This window comes from Rhinatrema bivittatum, chromosome 1 (genome assembly GCF_901001135.1).
Source record: "Rhinatrema bivittatum chromosome 1, aRhiBiv1.1, whole genome shotgun sequence".
NCBI classification, from domain to species: domain Eukaryota; kingdom Metazoa; phylum Chordata; class Amphibia; order Gymnophiona; family Rhinatrematidae; genus Rhinatrema; species Rhinatrema bivittatum.
Genome location: NC_042615.1, coordinates 97,495,347 through 97,519,874, shown reverse-complemented (window position 1 = coordinate 97,519,874; position 24,528 = coordinate 97,495,347). Strand labels below are relative to the sequence as shown.

Genomic DNA, 24,528 nt, shown 5'->3' with positions numbered 1-24,528 from the left:
ACAAAGATTCCATTTCTATTCCTTTTTCCTACATTAAATCTTAACGGTTAGACTCTTAGCTGTATCCCTCCTCATGTTTTGTATATCTTCCTGGTTTTCTATGCTGTTACAGATTTTGATATAATACACAAAAGGACAAAACTTTCCAGATAAAACTTCCACAATATCGCTTATGAAAATGTTGAAAAAAATAAAAAACATTCCATGGACTGATCCTTGCAGCAACCATTAATAACGCCTCTCTCCTCAGAGTGAACTCCATTTACCACTATTCTCTGTCACCTCCCACTAAACCAGTTTTAATATAGATCTGGATTTATCAAAATGCACTAAATATCGCCCAAAGATGAGATTTGTGCAATGTTCTCTCAACCTAACTTGATGGACTCTCTATCTGGGTAACATCAAGCTAGGTTGAGAGAACATTGCACAAATCTCATCTTTGGGTGAGTTTCCTCACTCCAAAGGTCATCAAATCTTCACAAGAGAGCACTGTACTGTTCATACATGTCACTTTGAATGTCAAAGTGGCCCCTAACCCCTACACTAATACCTATAACTCACCTCGAATGACTAGGTAGGGCTCATATAGAGGTATAAATACCTACCTAGTATGAGGACATCATGGCTAGTCTCTCTTTCTCTCTCTCTCTTCTTGTAGAAGGGCCCTGATAGCTAGGCTGGATCTCTAACAGCTTAAAATGGCATTTACAATAAAGCCCTATCACATGGCTTTACACAAATAAAAAAGGTATAGTTAAAGCTGTACAATATGGCTTCACAATTTATGAAGCTGGCCCCAAATTCCTCCCCTTTTTAAAATTTGCTTCACACTATGCGTTATAGAATTTTCAAATGCATTAAAGGCATTTTTTGCATGCAAAAATGCCTTAACGCATGCGAAAACACCATATAGCCCTTTGAAAAATGACCCCCATAATTACTTTAGTTACACCAGCATGCTCAGTTTATTTAGAAGTTGGCAAGTCGCCTATGCGGAACCTTGTCAAAGTCCTTACTCAAATCCAAGTACACTTCATCTAACACGTTTCCCTGATCCAACTCTCAGGCCATCCAGTCAAAGAAATTGATCAGATTCATCTGAAAAGACCTACTTTTGATAAAACCATGCTGCCTTGGATTTTGTAATCCATTGGATTCCAGAAACAGCATTATCCTCTGTTTTAGCAGCAATTTTATTAATTAATTAATTAATTTATTTATTTATTTATTTTTGGTTTTTATATACTGGAAGTTCCTGTATACAATACATATCACTCCGGTTCACATTTAACAGAAATAACTATCGCCGGGGAGGCGGTTTACATGGAACACCAATTCAGCGGGGGTCCGGAACCCCTGCTGAACGACCTCCTGCAGTCGATCTCCTGCCCGGCGCCATTTTCCGTACGGAAAACGATTTGCGGCAGGAAATCGCTCCCGGACCCCCGCTGGACCCCCAGGGACTTTTGGCCAGCTTGGGGGGGCCTCCTGACTCCCACAAGACTTGCCAAAAGTCCAGCGGGGGTCCGGAACGACCTCCTGCAGTCGAATCGTGTTGGTCTATGGCCGCCGCCATTTTGCGCTGCCATTTTGCAAAATGGCGGCGCAGAATGGTGCCGGCTGAAGACAACACGATTCAATTGCAGGAGACCGTTCCGGACCGCCACTGGACCCCCAGGTAATTTAAGGCATTTGGGGGGGGGGGGTTCGGGAGGGTGGGGGATTTAATTTAAAGGGTCGGGGGTGGGTTTTAGGGTGTTTTAGTGTGCCGGTTTTCCTGCCCTCCCCCTTCCCCCGATTTAGCTACGGACCGCCGCTGGACCCCCAGGTAATTTAAGGCATTTGGAGGGGGGGTTCGGGAGGGTGGGGGATTTAATTTAAAGGGTCGGGGGTGGGTTTTAGGGCGGTTTACATGCCGGTTTTCCTGCCCTCCCCCTTCCCCCGATTTAGCTACGGACTGCCGCTGGACCCCCAGGTAATTTAAGGCATTTGGGGGGGGGGGGGTTCGGGGAGGGTGGGGGATTTAATTTAAAGGGTCGGGGGTGGGTTTTAGGGTGTTTTAGTGTGCCGGTTTTCCTACCCTCCCCCTTCCCCCGATTTAGCTACGGACCGCCGCTGGACCCCCAGGTAATTTAAGGCATTTGGGGGGGGGGTTCGGGAGGGTGGGGGATTTAATTTAAAGGGTCGGGGGTGGGTTTTAGGGGGTTTTAGTGTGCTGGTTCACGATTTTAACGATTTTCACGATACTCTAAACACCCAAACGGCGACGATACGATTCCCTCCCCCTCCCAGCCGAAATCGATCGTTAAGTTGATCGAGGACACGATTCACATCTCTAGTAAAGAGCACTGATGATTTCTCAAAAATACACAGCAGCAATAATCATGCTGGAAGCATTGGATGGTTTCCAACATAACTTTTACTGATAACTTTTATATTTGATGAACTTGATGAAGAGAGAATTGCTCTTGAAAATTAGTTTTAAATATATTAAATTAGTCCAATGTAAAGATATAATCTACAATTTCTTTCTTGACCTTTATTTCTGTGTTTCCAAGTAGTATAATGATGACCACAGTACTTGATTAAATGAATGAAATCTCTTTCCCTACAGTTAGCAGAATGAAAATACAGATTTGAACTAAACAAAGTTATTCTATAAGAGATAGTAATAAAGGCAGAATAAAGTCTGAAGAATTCTGCTGGTGAGTAGATTGCAAAAAAGGACATTAGGTGGAGTTATTTTTAGGTTTTACAGTTATTTAGATTGGAAGGAAACCAATGGTCTATTGAGTGTCACCATTGTCAAATTAACCAACAGCTGTGAGGAATGGCTTACACATGCCAATTAATTCTCCAATAAATGTGTAACTAAAATGTTTTTCTTTATTATACTCAAAAAAGCAGCCATTTTCATAAGATAAATCAAGCATTGATTATTGTAATTCTTTATTTCTAAATCTTCCATCATGATGGAAGATTCAAAATTTGGCAGCAAGAGTATTAATCAGTACATCTACATTTGAACATATTACCTCCATTTTGAAATCTCTTCATTGGTTGCCTGTAGAATTCCATGTGCAACACAAAGTGCTCAGAATGATACACAATGCCTTAATTTTAAATGATGACATACAATTTTGTATTAATGCGTTACTCGGGGGCACTCCATGAAGTTAGCATTGGGCACATTTAAAACTAATCGGAGAAAGTTCTTTTTTACTCAACGCACAATTAAACTCTGGAATTTGTTTGCCAGAGGATGTGGTTAGTGCAGTTAGTATAGCTGTGTTTAAAAAAGGATGGATAAGTTCTTGGAGGAGAAATCCATTACCTGCTATTAAGTTCACTTAGAGAATAGCCACTGCCATTAGCAATGGTAACATGGAATAGACTTAGTTTTTGGGTACTTGCCAGGTTCTTATGGCCTGGATTGGCCACTGTTGGAAATAGGATGCTGGGCTTGATGGATCCTTGGTCTGACCCAGTATGGCATGTTCTTATGTTCTTACTCAAAATTTACCTCCCAGTAAGAAATATTAGGTCAGAGGGTCAGTGCTTTTTTTATGTGTCTAGCCATAATGTGATTCATCTTTCCGAATTCAAAGAATGACTGCTTTCAGTGGCAGGAGCACTATTGTGGAACCAACTTCCAGTTATTTTACAGAAGCAGGCTTGAATCTAAATGTTTAAAAAATACTTTAAAACCCATCTATTTAAAAATGTATTTAAATTGAGAATGTGTCAAGCAGCATATAACATACTATCGGGCCGATACAGTAAAATCGCGGGAGAGCAGGCGAGCGCACAGGCCCACTCTCCTGTGTGCGCGGTACAGTATTTTTAATTTATTAAAATTAGGGCCAGCGGTAAAAAGAGGCGCTAGGGAGACTAGCGCCTCCCTAGCGCCTCTTTTTTTGACAGGAGTGGCAGCTGTCAGAGGGTTTGACAGCCGACGCTCAATTTTGCCGGCGTCGGTTCTCAAGCCCACTGACAGCCATGGGTTCAGAAACCGGATGCCGGCAAAATTGAGCGTCCGGTTTTCGACCCGCGAGCCACGGGCCTATTTCAAAAATATTTTTTCTATTTGTTTTACTTTTTTTAACCTTCGGGATCTCTGACTTAATATCACCATGATATTAAGTTGGAGGGTGCACAGAAAAGCAGTTTCTACTGCTTTTCTGTTCACTTTCTTGGTGCCCGGAGAAATTAACGCCTACCTTTGGGTAGGTGCTAATTTCTGAAAGAAAAGCCGCACATTTTACTTTCTGTATCACACGGGAATATCTAATAGGGCTATCAACATGCATTTGCATGTACTGAATAAGGGGTAAAGCAAGTGCATCCAAAACGCGCATCCTGTAGGTCAGTTACATGCAATTGACCTTTGTTTGAAAACCTGCCTATTTTTTTTCTTTTTACAATGTTTGTTTTAATGGTTATTTGTATGTCTTTGGATCTGTTTCAAATATATTTATGGATATTCATTTGGAAGCCATCTAGAACATAGGATAATGCGGCCTACAAATTTCACAAATAAATAAATAAAATAAACTTGTCGATTTGTTAGCTTAAGTTCTTGGTGCACCCTTTTCTTCATATTTATCGTACATAACCTTGGAAATAATTGTCACAGAACATATAGAAAGACATGGTTTAATGGAACAAAGTCAGCATGGCTTTACCCAGGGCAAGTATTGCCTCACAAATCTGCTTCACTTTTTTGAAGGAGTTAATAAACACGTGGATAAAGGTGAACCGGTAGATGTAGTATACTTGGATTTTTAGAAGGTGTTTGACAAAGTTCCTCATGAGAGGCTTCTAGGAAAAGTAAAAAGTCATGGGATAGGTGGCGATGTCCTTTCATGGATTGCAAACTGGCTAAAAGACAGGAAACAGAGAGTAGGATTATGTATGAGAGATGGAGCATGTATGTGTGTATGAAAGCATGTGTGTATGAGAGAGAGGAACCTTATATGTGTGTGAGAGCATGTGTGCATATGAGAGAGGAAGCATGTGTGAGTGTTTGAGAGTGTGTGTGAGACAAAGGGTGGGAGCATATGTGTCTGTTAAAGAGCCTTTGTGTATGAGAGAGACAAATCATTGTGTGAGAGCATGTATGTATGAGAAAGAAGAAGCATGTATGTGTGAGCATGTAGGAATGAGAGGAAGCATGCTTGTGTGAGCATGTGTGAGTGTGTGTGAGAGCAAAAGAAAAGCATGTGTGTGACTGAAAATGAACCTGTGCATGTGTGTGTATGATAGAGAGGAAGAAGATTGTGTGCCCTCATCTCCACCCCTACTAATCCACAACAATCTCAGGGTGACTGGAAATCAAAAGTTCCCAGGTATGGAGAGTGAGGAATTTTAAAATCCTAATTAGTTTTAATTGTTGACTGATATTTGATGTCTGATGTTTTGAAATATTTTATTGTTTTTTGAGAAATAAAAAAATAATTTATATAAGTTTTAAAGTATTAGATGTTGTATATGTCAGTGGTTTTGCAATATTACTTTTTTATATGGTTTTACTATTATTGATATTTTATATTTCTTGATTGTATTTGATATTTTATGAGTAACAGTGATGTTTCTGTTTTTCCACTGTTGCAATGCATACATAGTCTGGCTTCTTGCGGTTTCAGTTCAGCATTTGTCTGCAGTTTTGTATTTCTACTTTTGGTCTCTGTATTCTGTATTTGGTGAGGGTCTATCTATGGGTCTTCATGTGACCAAGGTGAAGAATTTTGCTAGCTTGTAGTTTCTATATAGGGATCTATAGCAGCCTGACTTGTTCTGTTTTCCTAATTGGAGGTGTATTGGCTTTTTTAGGTCCTGATGTAATGTTTGTTGTGTTGCTGTATCATAGGTAGTGTGGTTATTCTTTAAATTTTGTAGTTAGGATGTTGGTATAGCAAGTTTCTTATAGATTCTGAGTACATGTTTTGCAGAATTTTGTATTATACAATATTCCTGGTAGAGGAAGGATCAAACAGAAGAAAATAGGATAAAGCATAAACATTGGCAAGTTAAATGTAAGACATTGATAAGACAGGCTAAGAGAGAATTTGAAAAGAAGTTGGCTGTAGAGGCAAAAACTCACAGTAAAAACCTTTTTAAATATATCCAAGCAGAAAGCCTGTGAGGGAGTCAGTTGGACCGTTATATGATTGAGGGGTTAAAGGGGCACTTAGAGAAGATAAGGCTATGGCGGAAAGATAAAATTATTTCTTTAATTCGGTGTTTGCTGAAGAGGATGTTGGGGAGGTACCCGTAATGGAGAAGGTTTTCATGGGTAATGATTCAGATGGACTGAATCAAATCATGGTGAACCTAGAAGATGTGGTAGGCCTGATTGACAAACTGAAGAGTAGTAAATCACCCAGACCGGATGGTATACACCCCAGAGTTCTGAAGGAACTAAAAAATGAAATTTCAGACCTATTAGTAAAAAATTTGTAACTTATCATTAAAATCATCCATTGTACCTGAAGACTGGAGGATAGCAAATGTAACGCCAATATTTAAAAAGGGCTCCAGGGGCGATCCGGGAAACTACAGACCGGTTAGCCTGACTTCAGTGCCAGGAAAAATAGTGGAAAGTGTTCTAAACATCAAAATCACAGAACATATAGAAAGACATGGTTTAATGGAACAAAGTCAGCATGGCTTTACCCAGGGCAAGTCATGCCTCACAAATCTGCTTCACTTTTTTGAAGGAGTTAATAAACATGTGGATAAAGGTGAACCGATAGATATAGTATACTTGGATTTTCAGAAGGCGTTTGACAAAGTTCCTCATGAGAGGCTTCTAGGAAAAGTAAAAAGTCATGGGATAGGTGGCGATGTCCATTCGTGGATTGCAAACTGGCTAAAAGACAGGAAACAGAGAGTAGGATTAATGGGCAATTTTCTCAGTGGAAGGGAGTGGACAGTGGAGTGCCTCAGGGATCTGTATTGGGACCCTTACTTTTCAATATATTTATAAATGATCTGGAAAGAAATATGACAAGTGAGATAATCAAATTTGCAGATGACACAAAATTGTTCAGAGTAGTTAAATCACAAGCAGATTGTGATAAATTGCAGGAAGACCTTGTGAGACTGGAAAATTGGGCATCCAAATGGCAGATGAAATTTAATGTGGATAAGTGCAAGGTGATGCATATAGGGAAAAATAACCCATGCTATAATTACACGATGTTGGGTTCCATATTAGGTGCTACAACCCAAGAAAGAGATCTAGGTGTCATAGTGGATAACACATTGAAATCGTCGGTACAGTGTGCTGCGGCAGTCAAAAAAGCAAACAGAATGTTGGGAATTATTAGAAAGGGAATGGTGAATAAAACGGAAAATGTCATAATGCCTCTGTATCGCTCCATGGTGAGACTGCACCTTGAATACTGTGTACAATTCTGGTCGCCGCATCTCAAAAAAGATATAATTGCGATGGAGAAGGTACAGAGAAGGGCTACCAAAATGATAAGGGGAATGGAACAACTCCCCTATGAGGAAAGACTAAAGAGGTTAGGACTTTTCAGCTTGGAGAAGAGACGACTGAGGGGGGATATCATAGAGGTGTTTAAAATCATGAGAGGTCTAGAACGGGTAGATGTGAATCGGTTATTTACTCTTTCGGATAGTAGAAAGACTAGGGGGCACTCCATGAAGTTAGCATGGGGCACATTTAAAACTAATCGGAGAAAGTTCTTTTTTACTCAACGCACAATTAAACTCTGGAATTTGTTGCCAGAGGATGTGGTTAGTGCAGTTAGTATAGCTGTGTTTAAAAAAGGATTGGATAAGTTCTTGGAGAAGTCCATTACCTGCTATTAAGTTCACTTAGGGGCGGATTTTAAGAGCCCTGCTCGCCGGTGCGCCTATTTTACATAGGCCTACCGGCGCGCGCAGAGCCCCGGGACTCGCGTAAGTCCCGAGGTTTTCAGAGGGGGGCGTGTCGGGGGCGGGCCCGATCCGCGTGGCGTTTTCGGGGCGTGTCGGGAGCTTTTCGGGGGCGGGCCCGGGGGCGTGGTTACGACCCGGGGCGGTCCGGGGGCATGGCCGCGCCCTCCGGACCCGCCCCCAGGTCACGTCCCGGCGCGCTAGTGACCCGCTGGCGCGCGGGAATTTACGTCTCCCTCCGGGAGGCGTAAATCCCCCGACAAAGGTAAGGGGTGGGTTTAGACAGGGCCGGGCGGGTGGGTTAGGTAGGGGAAGGGAGGGGAAGGTGAGGGGAGGGCAAAAGAAAGTTCCCTCCGAGGCCGCTCCGATTTCGTAGCGGCCTCGGAGGGAACGGAGGTAGGCTGTGCGGCTCGCCGCGCGCCGGCTATACGGAGTCGATAGCCTTGCGTGCGCCGATCACGGATTTTAGCGGATATGCGTGGCTACGCGCGTATCTACTAAAATCCAGCGTACTTTTGTTTGCGCCTGATGCGCCAACAAAAGTACGCCAAATCGCGCTATTTGAAAATCTACCCCTTAGAGAATAGCCACTGCCATTAGCAATGGTAACATGGAATAGACTTAGTTTTTGGGTACTTGCCAGGTTCTTGTGGCCTGGATTGGCCACTGTTGGAAACAGAATGCTGGGCTTGATGGACCCTTGGTCTGACCCAGTATGGCATTTTCTTAAGTTCTTATGTTCTTAGGAGGGAGATTGTATTGCTGTTTCTGAGTTGACAACTGAATTTGAATATTATTTTTCTATGGTGAGTGGTAAGGGGCAATGTCCTTGCTCTGCTCTGCATCCTTTGTTGGGGGACTTTCTGTGAAGGCAGGGTATTGTAAAATCTAAAGTGCAGGTTTTATATTGGGATTTGTCCCACTCTTATATGGAATAATTTTTGATTGATGCTCTTGAATAATTTTAGTGGTAGTTTTACTAGATGGCTGAAACTGGTCAGGCGTTTCCTTATTTCGTAGAAGGTTCTTCTGTCTAGAGATGCAACTGACATGCATGTCCAGCACCTTGCGACAATATTGTAAAATATTTGTAGCAGTGCTTCTTCCTTTAAGAGCAAGGGTGTCCTGTCTCTGCATGTATGGAATTTGGTGGCAATCAGGTGTGGAGAGAGCCATTGGACTCCTGCCAAGATCAAACTAACAGGGTGGTTTCCCTGTCATAGGTGATTTTCTTCAAACTAATAATTATAATTAAAAAAAATACCATGATTTGGGGGGGGGGGGGGGGGGGGGTTGAGAAGGAAATATGTCTACCAAAACTCTCTCCACATTGCCCTTTTAGTACTGTGAGCCTATCTCAAACACCCCTCTTTCTCCCGTCTCCACCTGTGTCTCACTCTCTGTCGTTCCTGCACAATCCATCCCAACCAATCTCCCTCTCACTGCACAGTCCATCCCCTCGTCTCTCTCTCTCATCCTCCATCAGTGCAGTCCTTCTAGTCACAATCTCTCTCACCCTCCCCCAGTCCAGCCCCACTAGTTGCTCACTCACTCACTTCAGTAGTCCAGCCCCACTAATCACTTTATCTCACCCTCTAATAGTCCAGCCCCACCAGTTGCTCCCTCTATCTCTCCACCAGTCTAACCCCACCAGTCACTCTCTCTATCTACCAGCTCATCCCTTTCAGTCATTGTCGCTCTCCACCAGTCTGTTTCTGTCCCTCCACCAGACTATTTCTGCCAGTCTCTTTATCCCACTCCACTACTCTCTCTCTCTCTCTCTCGTCCATTTCCTCTGGTTGCTCCAGATCTTATCAGACCAAGCTGTGAGGCTGCCTGTAGTTATACTACATAAGTTACTGAATATGAGTACATTCTTCCACATTTACTGCTGTGCTTTGTAATTATATGTATTCAGTTTATATCAGTAAGGATTATTTAATAAGTTATATATATTATATTATTATATATATAATATCTATATATTATATTATATATATATATATATTATCAATGAGTTTGATGTGTATATAATTATTTCTTTGTTAATACATTAATAACTTTTCTATATATGGCAAATAACTACAGGTAAATATGAAAGAGAAGCATGTGGGGGTCCGTGAACATTTTGGAGATTGAAAATGGGTCCCTGCTCCCAAAATGGTGGGAAACTCTGCTCTAGGACATGGTGCCAGAAAATAACATGATTTTGCTGTGCTATATCAAATAGGAATATTGATCTAATACATAATGCATTGTCAAAATACCCAAAATATCAAGACATTTTTCAATTTTAAAATTGAAAATGGAAGGCTGCTATCAGAAAACAGGACACAATAACCCCATTGATGATTGATATAACAAACACATGGAACTACTGGCTGTGCTTCAAGTGTGAGATCAATATTTTATGATTTATGGTAGTATGAGAACACAAGATAAAATGAAACAAATTGTAACTTCCTTGTTCCCTAACTGATACTCTGATAGCACCTAGTTCTACAGGTAGTATGTCATTCCATGACCTATCACAAAGGATTAAATCAGACAAGTAGCTTTTGATCTTAACCCATTCTTCAGCAGAAAGATAGACACTGGGGTTTTTGGTTTTGTTTTTTTTTTTTTGGGGGGGGGGGTTATATCTTTTTATTAAACTTCAGTGCAAAGTGTCTAATGAAAAATCACTTAACCACTTACTTTATACGGTATACCTCAGTACAGTCCAATCCGTGTTGGACATAGGAAGGGAAGGGAATGGGAGGGAGGGGGAGGGAGGCTGATGACTCACTATTTGAGGGGAAGATTTACGTACATCTGTTAAAAGTTGCAGATGTTATTCTACAGCTCCATTCAATGATTTGTCAGATCGAGGTGCTTATGGAATTGACTTGTTAAGGGGTACCACATTGTTTTACTAATTTAACATATGGTCTGTAAGACAGCTTTCAATATTTGAATATCCTACTGGATGGATTTAATCATGTACAAATGCAAAATGATAAAAAGCAAGAACTATTTTTCTAATTTATTTATATTCATAATTCTTTAAAGTAAAACAGATGTCATATAAATATAACATTAGTTTAATAGAAGAGAAAGAGAAATAACTAGAAAGACCTATGTTTAAATAAATCTAAATGAATTATCTAATTTTTTGTATACATGTACTAAGGAAATCTGAAAAAGGGAAGCATGTGATCTTGTGATCTTAAAGTAATTCTTGTATATTGGTTCAATAAAAAGTATTGCAACCTTAAAAGTTTCCTCCAGGGCCACTAAATCTACCATGCTCTGTAAATTGACATAATTAATGGATCTTTTTATTTTAGGCATTGTAACCATTGGAGAAGAAAAGAAAGTATGCACTATGTCAGAGAACTTCCTAAAGATGTGTGATTCTACTGAGGTGAGAAGCATAGTTAAATTTTCATAAATTTACACAGGCCATTTTGTGATTGAGTTTGAACATGCTTGTTAGCGTTCCCTATCCTCCATTCACTCTTTCAAATTTTCCATTTTGCAAATTTAGAAAAATATTCTTGTCATTTTCTTATTTCAGAATACAGAGCCATATTTATGACTCATGCAAAGGTGTGTGTGCGTGTGTGTGTGTGTGTGTGGATGGGTGGGGGGGGGGGGAGGGAGTGCAGAAAAGTAGAAAGTCAATTTGCTCAATTTTAAGGCAACACATCTACTTCAGGATAGGACAAATGTCAACAGAAAAAAGTGTGCAGGAAAAAACTTGTATTAAAATAGTACTGTGGACTTGTGCAAGATCCTTAAATTTATTTACTTATTTAACAGCTATATTTAAAAATGTTTTACAATATTGAATATATATAATCATGAAACAAAATACAAAAACATAAAACCAAAAAATCACCACCCAAGAAGCAACCCACAAATAATTTCAGGAAGCCTTAGCGAATATTCAGGACCTAATCTGTTTATGAAACCTTAAATAGTTTAATTCAGACCTGATTAATAATGGAAAAAGGTTCAAGAAATAAGGAGCAGATGATGAAAAGGCCCACGTAGAATGGCACTTAAATAATTTTCAAGTTGTAGTTGTAGATAATAGCCAACCCTGTGAAGATCTTAATACATGACTTTGTTAAGTCAATATATCCCAAATGTATTTGGAAGTGTTACTTTGCATTGGCTGAAAAACCATAGCTATGAGCTAAATTTGGCCCTTTCCATGATTGGTAAACAATGAAGATGTTGTAATAATAGGGAAACACTATCATATCTTGCCTTCCCAAGAATCAACAGGTCTGCCATGTTATGCACCAACTATATCCTTTGAGTATGTTTTAAAGGCAAATCTACAAACAAGATATTACAATGGTCAAGTATCAATATAACCAAGGTATACACTACTATTTTTTAAGGCATGGGTATCAAGAAAGGGCCACAATCATGAAACTATCTTGAGTTGGAAATAAGCCTTCTGTACCACCTGTCTAAATTATGACTCCAATGAAAATCTGGAGTTCAAAAGAATCCCACATTTTTAACTTTGAAAGAAATTTAAATGACATGGCTCTCCAACACCGAAAGTGGGATGAGGGTGATATGATGCAGATTTTAAATATCTGAAAGGTATTAATAATGCACAAGAATCAGGCCTTTTTTGATGGAAAGAAAACTGTAGAACAAGGGGATCATAATATGAAGCTTTAATGGGGTTGAGTCAGGAGCAACGTCAGAAAGTATTTCTCCATGAAAAGGGTGGTAGATGCATGGAATACCCTTTCAGTAGAAGTAGGACAAGGACGATGAGGGAATTGAAAAGAGCATGGGATAAGTACAGAAGATCCCCTAGTAGATAAATGATAGACACGAAAAAAAGGGTAACCCATGTTAAGTAGGTTAAACTGCACAGAGCAACAACTATCCTAAGAATAAAATTAAAAAAAAAACTTGCTGAGCAGACTGGATGGACCAGTTGGGTCTTTTTCTACCAATATTCACTAGGGATGTGAATCGTGTGCCCGATCGTCTTAACGATCGAAATCGTCTCGCAGGAGAAGAAAATCGTGTTTGGCACGATTTTTTAGTTAAAAAATCGGTTTTTCCGATTAGTGCGCACTAACGGGAGTTAGTGTGCGCTAACAGGAAGTTAGCGCGCACTAACCATTGTTAGTGCGCACTAACAGAAAATGATACAATTTGACACTTTTCAGGTCAGTTAAGGTCAGTTTAGGAATGAATATGTATTCCTATTGGCTGCCCTCTTATTTATTCATGTTACCAAGGTTCCCACTGACAATATATGGGGGATGGGAAATGGAAACAGTTGGTAGCTTGACAAAAAAAGTAATGCGATCAATCAATGTGACTAGAACTTGTGCCCTATCCCTGATATAGGGAGTGTTGTGATCTTCCTGCATGCAGTGCCCTATCCCTACCACCAGGAGTGTTGTGATCTTCCTGCACACAGTGCCCTAACCCTGATACCGGGAGTGTTGTGATCTTCCTGCACGCAGTGCCCTATCCCTGATACCAGGGGTGTTGTGATCTTCCTGCACTCAGTGCCATATCCCTGATACTGGGAGTGTTGTGATCTTCCTGCATGCAGTGCCCTAACCCTGATACCAGGGGTGTTGTGATCCTCCTGCACACAGTGCCCTATCCCTGATACCGGGAATGTTGTGATCTTCCTGCACACAGTGCCCTATCCCTGATACCGGGAGTGTTGTGATCTTCCTGCACGCAGTGCCCTATCCCTGATACCAGGGGTGTTGTGATCTTCCAGCACTCAGTGCCATATCCCTGATACTGGGGGTGTTGTGATGTTCCTGCACGCAGTGCCCTAACCCTGATACCGGGAGTGTTGTGATCTTCCTGCATGCAGTGCCCTAACCCTGATACCGGGAGTGTTGTGATCTTCCTGCATGCAGTGCCCTATCCCTGATACTGGGGGTGTTGTGATCTTCCTGCACGCAGTGCGTATCCCTGAGATCAGGAGTGTTGTGATCTTCCTGCACACAGTGCCCTAACCCTGATACCGGGAGTGTTGTGATCTTCCTGCACGCAGTGCCGTATCCCTGCTCAGTGCAGGAAGATCACAACACCCCCGGTATCAGGGATGGGGCACTGCGTGCAGGAAGATCACAACACTCCCGGTATCAGGGTTAGGGCACTGTGTGCAGGAAGATCACAACACCCCTGGTATCAGGGTTAGGGCACTGTGTGCAGGAAGATCACAACACTCCCGATATCAGGGTTAGGGAACTGTGTGCAGGAAGATCAGAACACTCCCGGTATCAGGGATAAGCACAGGTTCTAGTCACATTGACTGATCACATTACTTTTTTTGTCAAGCTACCAACCGTTTCCATTTCCCATCCCGCCAACCATCACCTCAGTGGGAACCTTGGTAACATCAATAAATAAGAGGGCAGCCAGCCAATAGGAATACATATTCATTCCTAAACTGACCTTAACTAACCTGAAAAGTGTCAATTTATATCATTTTCTGTTAGTGCGCACTAACCCGATTAACGATTTTTTAACGATAAATTGTTAGAATTCCTATTGTATCGTGTTCTTTAACGATTTAAGACGATTTTAAAATTATCGTACGATAATTTTAATTGTTGAAAAAGGATTCACATCCCTAATATTTACTAAGATACTATGGCAGAGTAGATGGTAATTCATTGTCAAATCCAACATACAATATTTCCATCTTATTTTTGTTAAGCAACAAATGATTCATCTATAGCCATGAGGCCAAAACTGCCAGACAAGTTTTTTAAAAAGTTACAGCTCCATTAATGTCACCCCTAATTAGAATCAGGTACTGAATATCATCAGCATATGTATGATGAATGATACCCAGTTTCCAAAACACGCCTGCCTCTTAACAATATTGAATAATAATGAGGAGAGACAAGAAACTTGAGGAGCTCAAATCCTCACCATCATAGCTGGGAAAAAATAATTTTCCACTTGCATTACTTGTGTTCGACCACTTAAGAAAGAGGAAATTCAGGGACAAACTATCCCTTTCAATCCTAAATCCCCTCAATGATCTAACAACAACTGATGGCCCATCAAATCAAAGGCAATGGATAAATCCAACAATACCAGAATCCCCTAAATTCAATATACCCATCTGTCAGGGACAATGGAGATTGAATCTCTGACCCCTGGGTATTCAATACAGAGGATCCACAGGGACCTGACTCAGTAAGAATCCTATAGGAGGTACTAAGCAAAGCATAGTTAGGGGAACCCACATCTAGAGGCTCCCTATTTGACCAACATTAGGTGAGTCCCAAACAGAGGTTTGGATATAAAGAGCTTTAGCTTGTTCTGGGCCAGTTGCTTCTCATGGGGCCAGTTGAAAGGAGTCCCCTTCTTAAGAACCTCCATTAACGAAGCTGCTAATTTGTAGAAGTCTAGGATAAAACATTAGTAAAAGTTTACAAACTCAAGGAAACATTGTATTTCCTTAATTTTGGGGGGGCAGGCCTTTATGATGGCTGTAATTCTGGTAAAACCAGACTCACAGCAACCATTTATACTGGAGGTCAACACACCTAGGGTGGCTATTGGGGCTACACTATCTCAGAGAAGGGAACCTAAAGATCCTCCTTCATCCATGCGCCTGCTACTCTCGTAAACTATCATGTCTAGATCCAACATGATTAATGGTACCAAGATTATGTACTTTTATGTAGCTAGAACTACCTGTGTAATACTAATGCTTATGGTTTTGATGTTAAACAGTCATATCATGTTTGTTCCCCTTATTGCATTAGGGGATTGATTAGTGCCTATTCTACCTGCATCCAACTGCAGGTTAACACTGTGATCGGCTGAGTGCACCGTATTGCATCAGCCCCTATGTTAATATAATGTCAAACTAGGAGCAAAAAAGAGACCACCAATCTTGCCTGGAATTCATGTTGTGCATGGTCTTAAGGAATTCAAAATTTTTATAATCCATGAAAATCTGGACTTGATGATGTGCCCCTTCCAGGGGATAGCACCATTCTGCAAAGCAAGTTTTTATAGCTAGGATTTCCTTATTTATTTATTTAAATGCATTTATATGTCACATAATCCAAAGATCTTAGTGGCTTACATAAAACATGCATAATCATAAATGAACAAACAATATATGTCTGTATAGTCAGAGGCAAGGCAAAGGTCAGTTCCAGGCGGCGGTCCAATCGTGGTCAGAAGCAAGCAGGGGTCAATACCGGGAATCAGTCCAGAAGTGGTCAGGCTAGCTGAGGTCAGTACCGTGAGATCAGTCACAGAAGGTACAACCTGGGTAGCGGGACAGGAACAGGAACAGATGCTGGAGCACAGGAAGAACCATGGGAACACAGGAGCATTGGAAGACACAGTACACAGGAACATTGGAACAGGCAAGGAAGAGAGCGCAGGAACACAGGATGGCAACTAGCTTCTCCTAAGAGATTACCCATTTGCCAAGGTGAGGGTTAAGGGAAAAGGCCCTCGCTAATATGATGAGACTCAGGTGACGACATTAGGTGGTATCCGGGCCGAGGTTCCCGCCCTGGGTCCTTTAAAGGGCAGAACAGCAGCTGCACAGATGCCTAGGAGCAGGGCCGAGGACGCCGAGGACACAGAGCCCTGGAAGGCCTGTGAGGCCTGTGAGGATGGCGGTGAGCGCGGAAGGCGCAGAGGATGCTGAGAGCTGGCAGCCGAGACAAGGGAAGAGTGTCCGGAGCTCATGGAGGGAAACGCGAGGTGAGTGGGCCCGGGCACAGCACCAATGCGGCCAGGGTGTGCAACTTCTAGGCCTCCCCCTTACCGGCTTGGGCTTCTCTGGGTGCTGAAGATGGAATGTGTGGAGGAGGTTCTTGTCAAGGATGTGGTGAGAGGGCTTGGCCGAAGCCCTCCCACACAATGAGGTACCCCAGTTGCCCTTTATGGTGATGTATGTCTAGGACCTCCCAGACTTGGAAGGTATCTTCAGACTCAGCATTGACCTGAGTGGGCTGCAGAGGTCATCGTGAGGACCATGAAAGAACTAGAGGTTTGAGCAGAGATACGTGGAATGTGTTGTGGATTCAAAGGCTTGCAGGCAGCTTTAACTGATACGTGACTGCTCCCACCCATCATAGGACGGGGAACGGCCCTATATATTTAGGTGCCAGTTGTTGCGAGGGTAGCCGGAGGTGGATATGCTGTGTGCTTAGCCAAACTTTTTGTCTTGGGAGAAATATTGGAGCGGGGTAGCAGTTCAATAGGGCAGTTGAACATCCGGAGAGGAGGTAAAATGTCTGCTTGTTGCTTGGAGAAGACATCTTGGTAGTCAGTGTAGGGTGTGGGTAGCCCGGGAAGGGGCATGGATGTTAGTACTGGAACAGAAGGGGACACCCATCGTAGGCAATGGGTTTGAGACTGACGGCCCCATTGGGTAAGCTGAAGCGACTCCCAATCAAACTATGGGGAGTGCAATTGTAGCCATGGTAGGCCGAGGACAAGAGGACTTACTGACCACTTGAGGATCAGGAGGGTTATCTCTTCTTTGTGGAGAGATCCTACGGTTCATTGGATGGGTAGAGTGTGATGAGTAATGCGATCAGGTAGGGGTTCTACATGGATGGTGGCGATATGCAAAGGTACTTCAAGAGGTTGAGTTGGAACTTGGAGTAGGGTGACCAGTTCCTCGAGAATGAAATTCCCACCAGCCCCGGTATCCATGAGGGTGGTGGTGGAGAAGGAGTGTGTCTCCCTAAGGAGGGAAGCAGGCAGCAGAAGTTGAGGGCCGTTAACTGTCGTGCCCAAGCTCGGGACCCCTGCTGGCTTTAGCCTTTGGAGTTTCCCAGATGCACCGGAAAGTTCTGGATGAGGTGGCCAGAACCTCCACAATATAGACAGAGACCAGCCCGACCACACACATGACACACATGACCCCCCCGAATTTTATGCCCATGGGCCTTTTAAAATTTACTTGTTAACCTTTACAGCTGCACCTTTCAGTTTTTTATATTTTTCTCATTTTCTCAAATTTTCCCTTTTAAACGTTTAATGCTAGATCTGTGGATTTACTTACTGTCCCCCTTCCAGTCATTAATTCAAATTTGAACTTGTTATGATCACTATTGCCAGGCAGCCCCATCATTGACTCACAGCAATGCTAAACCCAGCTCTGGGTTAAATTTGCCATGTTAGAAAGCGTGCATTAGTCAAGCAGCAATTTTCTACATAGAGGGTAATAGCTAATAGCCTCATCTACATGGCATTTACATGTGATGATTGCTATTAGCTACGTGCCTATTGGTTGCGCAAATTCCATTATTGCATCTGCAGTTTTTCTAGTGCATCCTAATCGCGCATCCCACCAAGGGTTAAACTGTATGTAATGCTGGGCACACTATCAGGTCGATACAGTTATGCCGCGTTAGAAAGAGTGCGGCAGTACCAGGCGCACCCTCGTTCCCCGCACGCACAGTTTTCTTCACCTACCGCTCGATACTCTCTTCAAATTGCATGCAAATGCATGCCGTGTCTGCGAAGCGTTAGGCGAAGGTTAGGCCCGCGCAACACATTTTACTGTATAGAGCGCCTATACAGTATCCTGGGTGCGCGGGCCTAACGCTTCACGGCCACGCTGGTATCTGTCATTTCAAATGTCATTTCAAATGACATTTGAAATGACAGGTACCAGGAAGTGGACAGTTATGTTCTCCAATGCTCGGCAAACTTTCCCCCAGCCCCCGCTCACCTGCCCTGGCCGCGTCTGGTCTCCAGTGCAGCCCCAGTCCTATCCCCTCCTCCCGAAGCAAAAAAAAACAAAACGGAAAAAGTAGCAAGAGAGCGAGGGGAGAGACGGACAATGCTAGTCCCTTCTCCTCTCCACCCGAAGCAGGGCGCGAAAAGCAGCCTTGCTCCGGGAGGAGGGGGGGCAGTTTAAAGCGACGAAGCGACTTACTTTTGCAGCCCCCCCCCTCCGGACATCGGCGACGACCGCGGCTCCTGCCTCCAGCCTCCAGCCGACAGACAGACGCATCGCACGTGGGAAAGCGGCCCCTATGCGTGCAATTGGCTGCTCAAGACGTGACGTCACATGCCGTGACGCCAAACGTCGTGATGTCACGTCTTGAGCAGCCAATTGCACGCATAGGAGCCGCTTTCCCACGGTCGTCGCCGATGTCCAGAGGGGGGGCTGCAAAAGTAAGTCGCTTCGTCGCTTTAAACTGCACCCCCCCCCTCCTCCCGGAGCAAGGCTGCTTTTCGCGCCCTGCTTCGGGAGGAGAGGAGAAGGGACTGCAGGCCCGAGCCTAGGATTGCCCGTCTCTCCCCTCGCTCTCTTGCTACTTTTTTTTCGGGTTTTTTTTTTTTTTTTGCTTCGGGAGGAGGGGACAGGACTGGGGCTGCACCGGAGACCGGACGCGGCCAGGGCAGGTGAGCGGGGGCTGGGGGAAAGTTTGCCGTCTACCCTTACCCCTGCCTCTAACGCTGGGGTAAGGGTAGGCGGTAAGTTAGCAGGGTAAACGCGCGGCAAAACGGCAGGGTAAAAAAGCGATAGTCGGGGCGCGTGTTACTGTATGGGAGGGAATAGCTAATTCGCTCGTTTACATTTAATATACATGCCGCGGGCGGAAGGGGTCACCCGGGGATTTTAAGAGGCGGTAGGGATGAGTTAAAGGGGATAGTGTATCGCGGAAAGGGCTAACGCGGCCGGAAAGTGAGTAGAAGGCGAGTTAGGAGCAGGGTAACCGCGGCCGCACTTTACTGTATCGATCTGTATGTTGCATGGTCTAAATATGTATGTGCATGGCTATTTTGATGCCTCTGTGTTGCTTGTTTCTCCTTGTTTCTTTGTATTATTGAGGTGTTTGCTTTTCCCCAGAAAAAAAGGTGAAACATTTAGAAAACAATTCTCTTCCTCTCCACCTATTTTGCAGTTCTTCGCTTTATTGTAACCCCTCAACAGTGATCCCAGTCTGGTTTTTGCACTGTTTTTTTTCTTTGTTTCCACTGGAGTGTTTTGTGCACAAAACAAAAAATGTGAAAGACAAAAGAAACACATTTCTCCTTTCATTGACTTGCTTCCTCATGTTGTCACATGCCAACCTGCCATAATGTCTTTGGTGCCTTCTTTTGGAGCCTTGGGGAATATTTTCCACCCATATTTCACTACCATAGCACAACATTTTTTTCTCTACAAGTGTTCTCCAGGCCCTACACAATTTTAGCCTAGTTCTCCCATCCTGTTGAGGGTTGATTACACTGAAGTGGTTTTTCCAAAAAGCCCTCATTCAGAGGAAAAAATACTGGCACAAGACAAAAAATGCTGGAGAGAAGACATTTACAGTACTAAAAGTCATAAGAGGTTAGAGTACTAAGAGAGAACTCAAGGAACACCACAAAATCAGAACATGGAACAGCCACAGTTCAACCACGAATATAGGAAACATTTTCTATCTTAAAAACACTGTCACAAATATAAGCCCCCTGTCATTTTGAAACCATTTTCATGTTCTACATGTCATAGTTTCATTTGGAATGCCCATTTTACATGAAAATCCAAATTCCACCCTGCACCTTGGGGGTCTTTGTGTCACTCAGCCTTGCTTCCATATCCACACCATCAACCTTGCAATTCTCTTTGCCACTGTGCCTTGCTTTTGTTCCCCACACCTTCTATCTTGCCAATCTGGGGGCTGCTTTGCACCTCCCATGTTGCATTGAAGTCTTGAAGCCAATCTTTGAGCTACTGGCTCCTTTATCAGTGTCTGTCTTTGTTTTTCTCTGCCACCTTTTCTGCTTCATTCCCCTCCATGCTGACTGAGGATGCTGATGCCACTTTTGGTGCCAGGTTGCCACTTGAGAGATGCCATCAAGGGTTCATGTCACTGTTGCCGGTGCCCTGTTTTGGAGCCTTGGGGTGTTCTTCCAGCACTTGATTTGCTTTCTTCTTGTTGGTCTGTTTGTATTATTCTGGCCTGGGGTGTTTTGTCCCTAAAACAAAATATTGAAAACAGTTAAGAAAAGAAACAGGTTTTACTATCATGGCACAACACCTGATCTCTATGATTTCCTATTCTCCAGGCCAAGACAGTCACAGCCTGACTCTCCCACCCTGTATGATGGCTGATTACACTGGGGTGGTTTGATTTAAAAAAAAGACCTTATTCAGAGGAAGAAATACTGGCACAGTACTGAATGTCATAAGAGGGTACATTAGTAAGAGGGAACTCATGCAAAACTAAAAAAATCATAAATACAACAGCCTGAGGTTAGATACAGTAAATGAGAATTTATTTCTATAAAAAAAAACAACCCTTACAACTTAGTATAAACCCCCTATCATAGTGGAAAAGTTTCCATGTACTGAATGGATATAATCAATCTCATTAGGAAAGCCAATTTCAGAAGAATATCCAAAGTCCACCCTGCAGCTTGGGTGTCTTTTTGGCACTCAACTGTGCTTCCATGCCCAATCCTTAAACTTTGCAGTTCTCTTTGCCACTGTGCCTTGCTGTTGTACCTTAGACCTTACACCTGGTTTTGCTCTTGCCAGTCTGGGGAGCTGCTTTGCACATCTCATTTGCTTTAGAGTCTTGAAGCTACTGTTTATGAAGCTTGGCCCTTTTATCAGGGCTTGCCTTTTTCTGCCACCTTTTCTGCTTTGTTCCCCCTTCATTGGAGGTGGACCCTTGGGCCGAGGTGGGGTTGACGCAACCCGTAGGTAAGGACCTGCGGGTACCCATCGTCAGCAGGTGGAGTGGGCTGAAAGGTAGAGGCCGCTGGAGCTTCACCTATACCAGCCCTCCTTCCCCGTGGATTCAGCCTTTGGGTGCCGGGGCTGGCAGGACTTAGGTGGGCCTCTGTGTATAGTTGCAGGACAGGTGGATTCAGCCCAGAGACAGCAGGTGAGGAAAGCTACAATTCTACTTTGGACTGGATAATGTCCTGGAAACCCGGGTGCCAATGGAATGAAGGCAAACAGAGGGCGCTTGAGCAAAGATAGGCCAAAGCCTGATGAATCCATGTCCAGAAAGTAGACAGAAGAGGCATCCAATGGTAGGCTTGAGTCAAGGCTGGCAGCAATCTAGAGGCAATGGCAAGCAAGGCTGAGGTCTGATCACGGAAATAGTCAATAGTATAGTTGGAAGAAGCGAGGGTCTGGCTGGAGATAGGCTGTAGCGTAGTCAGGCAAATCAGAGGTCTGGGTCTGGAGATAGGCTGGAACATAGTCAGGCGAAGAAAGGTCAAAGTCTGTGTAGTCAATCCGAAGCATAAGCTGAGCAGGAATAGGAAACAGGAACCAGGAGCAACTAGGAATCAGGAACACAGGGAAGAGACGAATCTCTAGTAGCAGTGAGTACTTGACCAGCGAGGAGACCTGTTGGAAAGGCAACACTAATGAGCGGAGCCTGAGCTTAATTACTATGAATAGTTTGACATCATCATCCGGGACCGCGGCTAGGTTCCCGCCACGGTCCCTTCATAAGGATCAGCGATGTGTGGGCACTCTCCTAGGGAGGTGCACAGCGCGAGTGGTGGCATCTCTCCACGGGCCATGCGGAGAGGCCCGACGAGTAGTGGCATCAGGACCGGGAACACTGGAGACTGTAGCAGGGCCGGAGGCACCAGAGGAGGCCCGAGGACAGAGCTGGGGACCCACCACTGCCAGCGAGGAGGAACCAGAAGCTAGAGTCCTTGTGGAAAGGTGAGAGGGCTGTGCCGCGGGTCTGCCGTGGACAGTACTCTTAACAGTCCCCCCCTTTACACCCCATCTTGGAGGTTGGGTTTGCCTGGATGGGCATGATGGTAGTTCAAGAGGAGGGTTTTGTCCAGGATGTTCTGAGCTAGTTCCCATGAATTTTCTTTAGGTCCGTAACCCTCCCACCAGCGGACGCTACGGTGGATGTTGAGGACTTCATGTACCTTGTACGTTGTGTCAGTTTCAGCCACAAATAGAGGTGGTTCAGGAGCCTTTTGTGCAGGCCAGGATAGGACCACGGGTTTTAAGAGAGATACTTGAAATGTGTTATGTATTCCCAGCATAGGAGGCAGCTGAAGCTGGTAAGTAATGGGTCCAATACGTCGGGTCACCGTAAAAGGTCCTATATACCTGGGAGCGAATCTTTGGGATGGTATTGTGAGTCAGATATACCGAGTACTTAACCAGACTTTCTGGCCAGGGAGGAAGCAGAGGTCTAGGTATGGAGATAGGCTATAGTGTAGTCAGGCAAAGCAGAGATCTGGGTCTAGAGATAGGCTGTAGAGTGGTCGGGGTCTGGGTCTGGAGATAGGCTGGGATGTAGTCAGGTGAAGCAAAGTCAAAGTCCGTGTAGTCAATTCGAAGCATAAGCTGAGCAGGAACAGGAAACAGGAACCAGGAACAACAAGGAATCAGGAACACAGGGAAGAGATGAATCTCTAGTAGCAATAAGTACTCGACCAGTGAGGAGACTTGTTGCAAAGGCAATGCTAGGGAGCGTAGCCTGAACTTAAATACTATGAATATTTTGACGTCATCATCCGGGGCTGTGGCTAGGTTCCCGCTGTGGTCCCATCATAAGGATCAGCGATGCACGTCAAGAGCCCCCTCCTGACCCCCCCCAAGGCTTGCCAATAATCCCTGGGGGTCTAGCGGGGGTCCGAAAGCGATTTCGTTGTCGGCTGCCAGTAATCAAAATGGCGCCGATAGCCTTTGCCCATACTATGTCACAGAGGCTTTCGGCGCCATTGGTCAGCTCCTGTCACATGACAGGAGCACAAGATGGCGCCGATGGCCATGTGACAGGGGCTGACCAATGGCGCCGGTAGCCCCTGTGACATGGTAGTTCAGAGGCTATTCGGCACCATTTTAAAGAGCACGGCTTGCAGTAGCACGGGCACGGAGGGCAAATGGAACCCGGGACCCCGCTGGACCACCAGGGATGTACTTAGTAAGTCTTGGGGAGGGATCGGGATCAGGGGGGGGTGTTGTATTATAGTTTATTTAAATGTTTGGGGTGGGTTTTAATTTTAAAAAAAAAAAGTGTCCCTCTCCCCATGCAAACCCGAAAAACGAAATTTCCCCGAAAGTCGGGGAAAATTCTTTTCGGGTTTCGGGGCCTCCGAAACCACAACGAGTTAGGAAATTTCGTTGAATTTCCTAACTCGGGCGAAAAACGAACCACATCTCTAGATCTAATACAAAACCACAAAATCAGGAAATTTAACAACCAAAGTCCTCCAGCAACAAATTCAACTGCTTAATTTTGCATTAACTCAAATACACTTTCTCAAATGTGTTTAAAAATAAAAAGGTTTGGATGAGTTTCTAAAGGAAATTCTATTAGCAATTGTTAGCCAGAGAGACTTGGGGATTGCCACCTTGTACTTCTGAGATTCAGCAACATGGAATAGTTTTCACCACTAGATTCTGTTAGGTACTTCTAAGTGACCTAGCTTTTTCACTCTCAAAGAGAAGATGCTGTGCTAGATGGACCATTGGTCTGACCAAGCATATTCTTTTGTTCTGTGATATCAATGGAACGTAGGGGTGTGCATTTGTTTTCAACGTATTGTGAATCCACAACGTATATGCCATATTCGTTGTATTCGTGGGGGTTCCGAAACGTATGGCGAACCCCCACAAATACAATGGATCACCAACGAATAGGC

The 24,528-nt window shown here is 43.8% G+C and overlaps 1 protein-coding gene across 1 annotated transcript in view; it reads left to right on the top strand.

Moving 5' to 3' along the window:
- The window catches only part of GPM6A (glycoprotein M6A), a 268,715-nt gene that overhangs the window by 222,417 nt on the left and 21,770 nt on the right, over positions 1-24,528 (top strand). Inside the window, exon 5 of the mRNA XM_029604319.1 lies at positions 11,238-11,314. Within this exon, the coding sequence (XP_029460179.1) occupies positions 11,238-11,314 (77 nt within the window). The remainder of the gene's footprint in view (positions 1-11,237; positions 11,315-24,528) is intronic.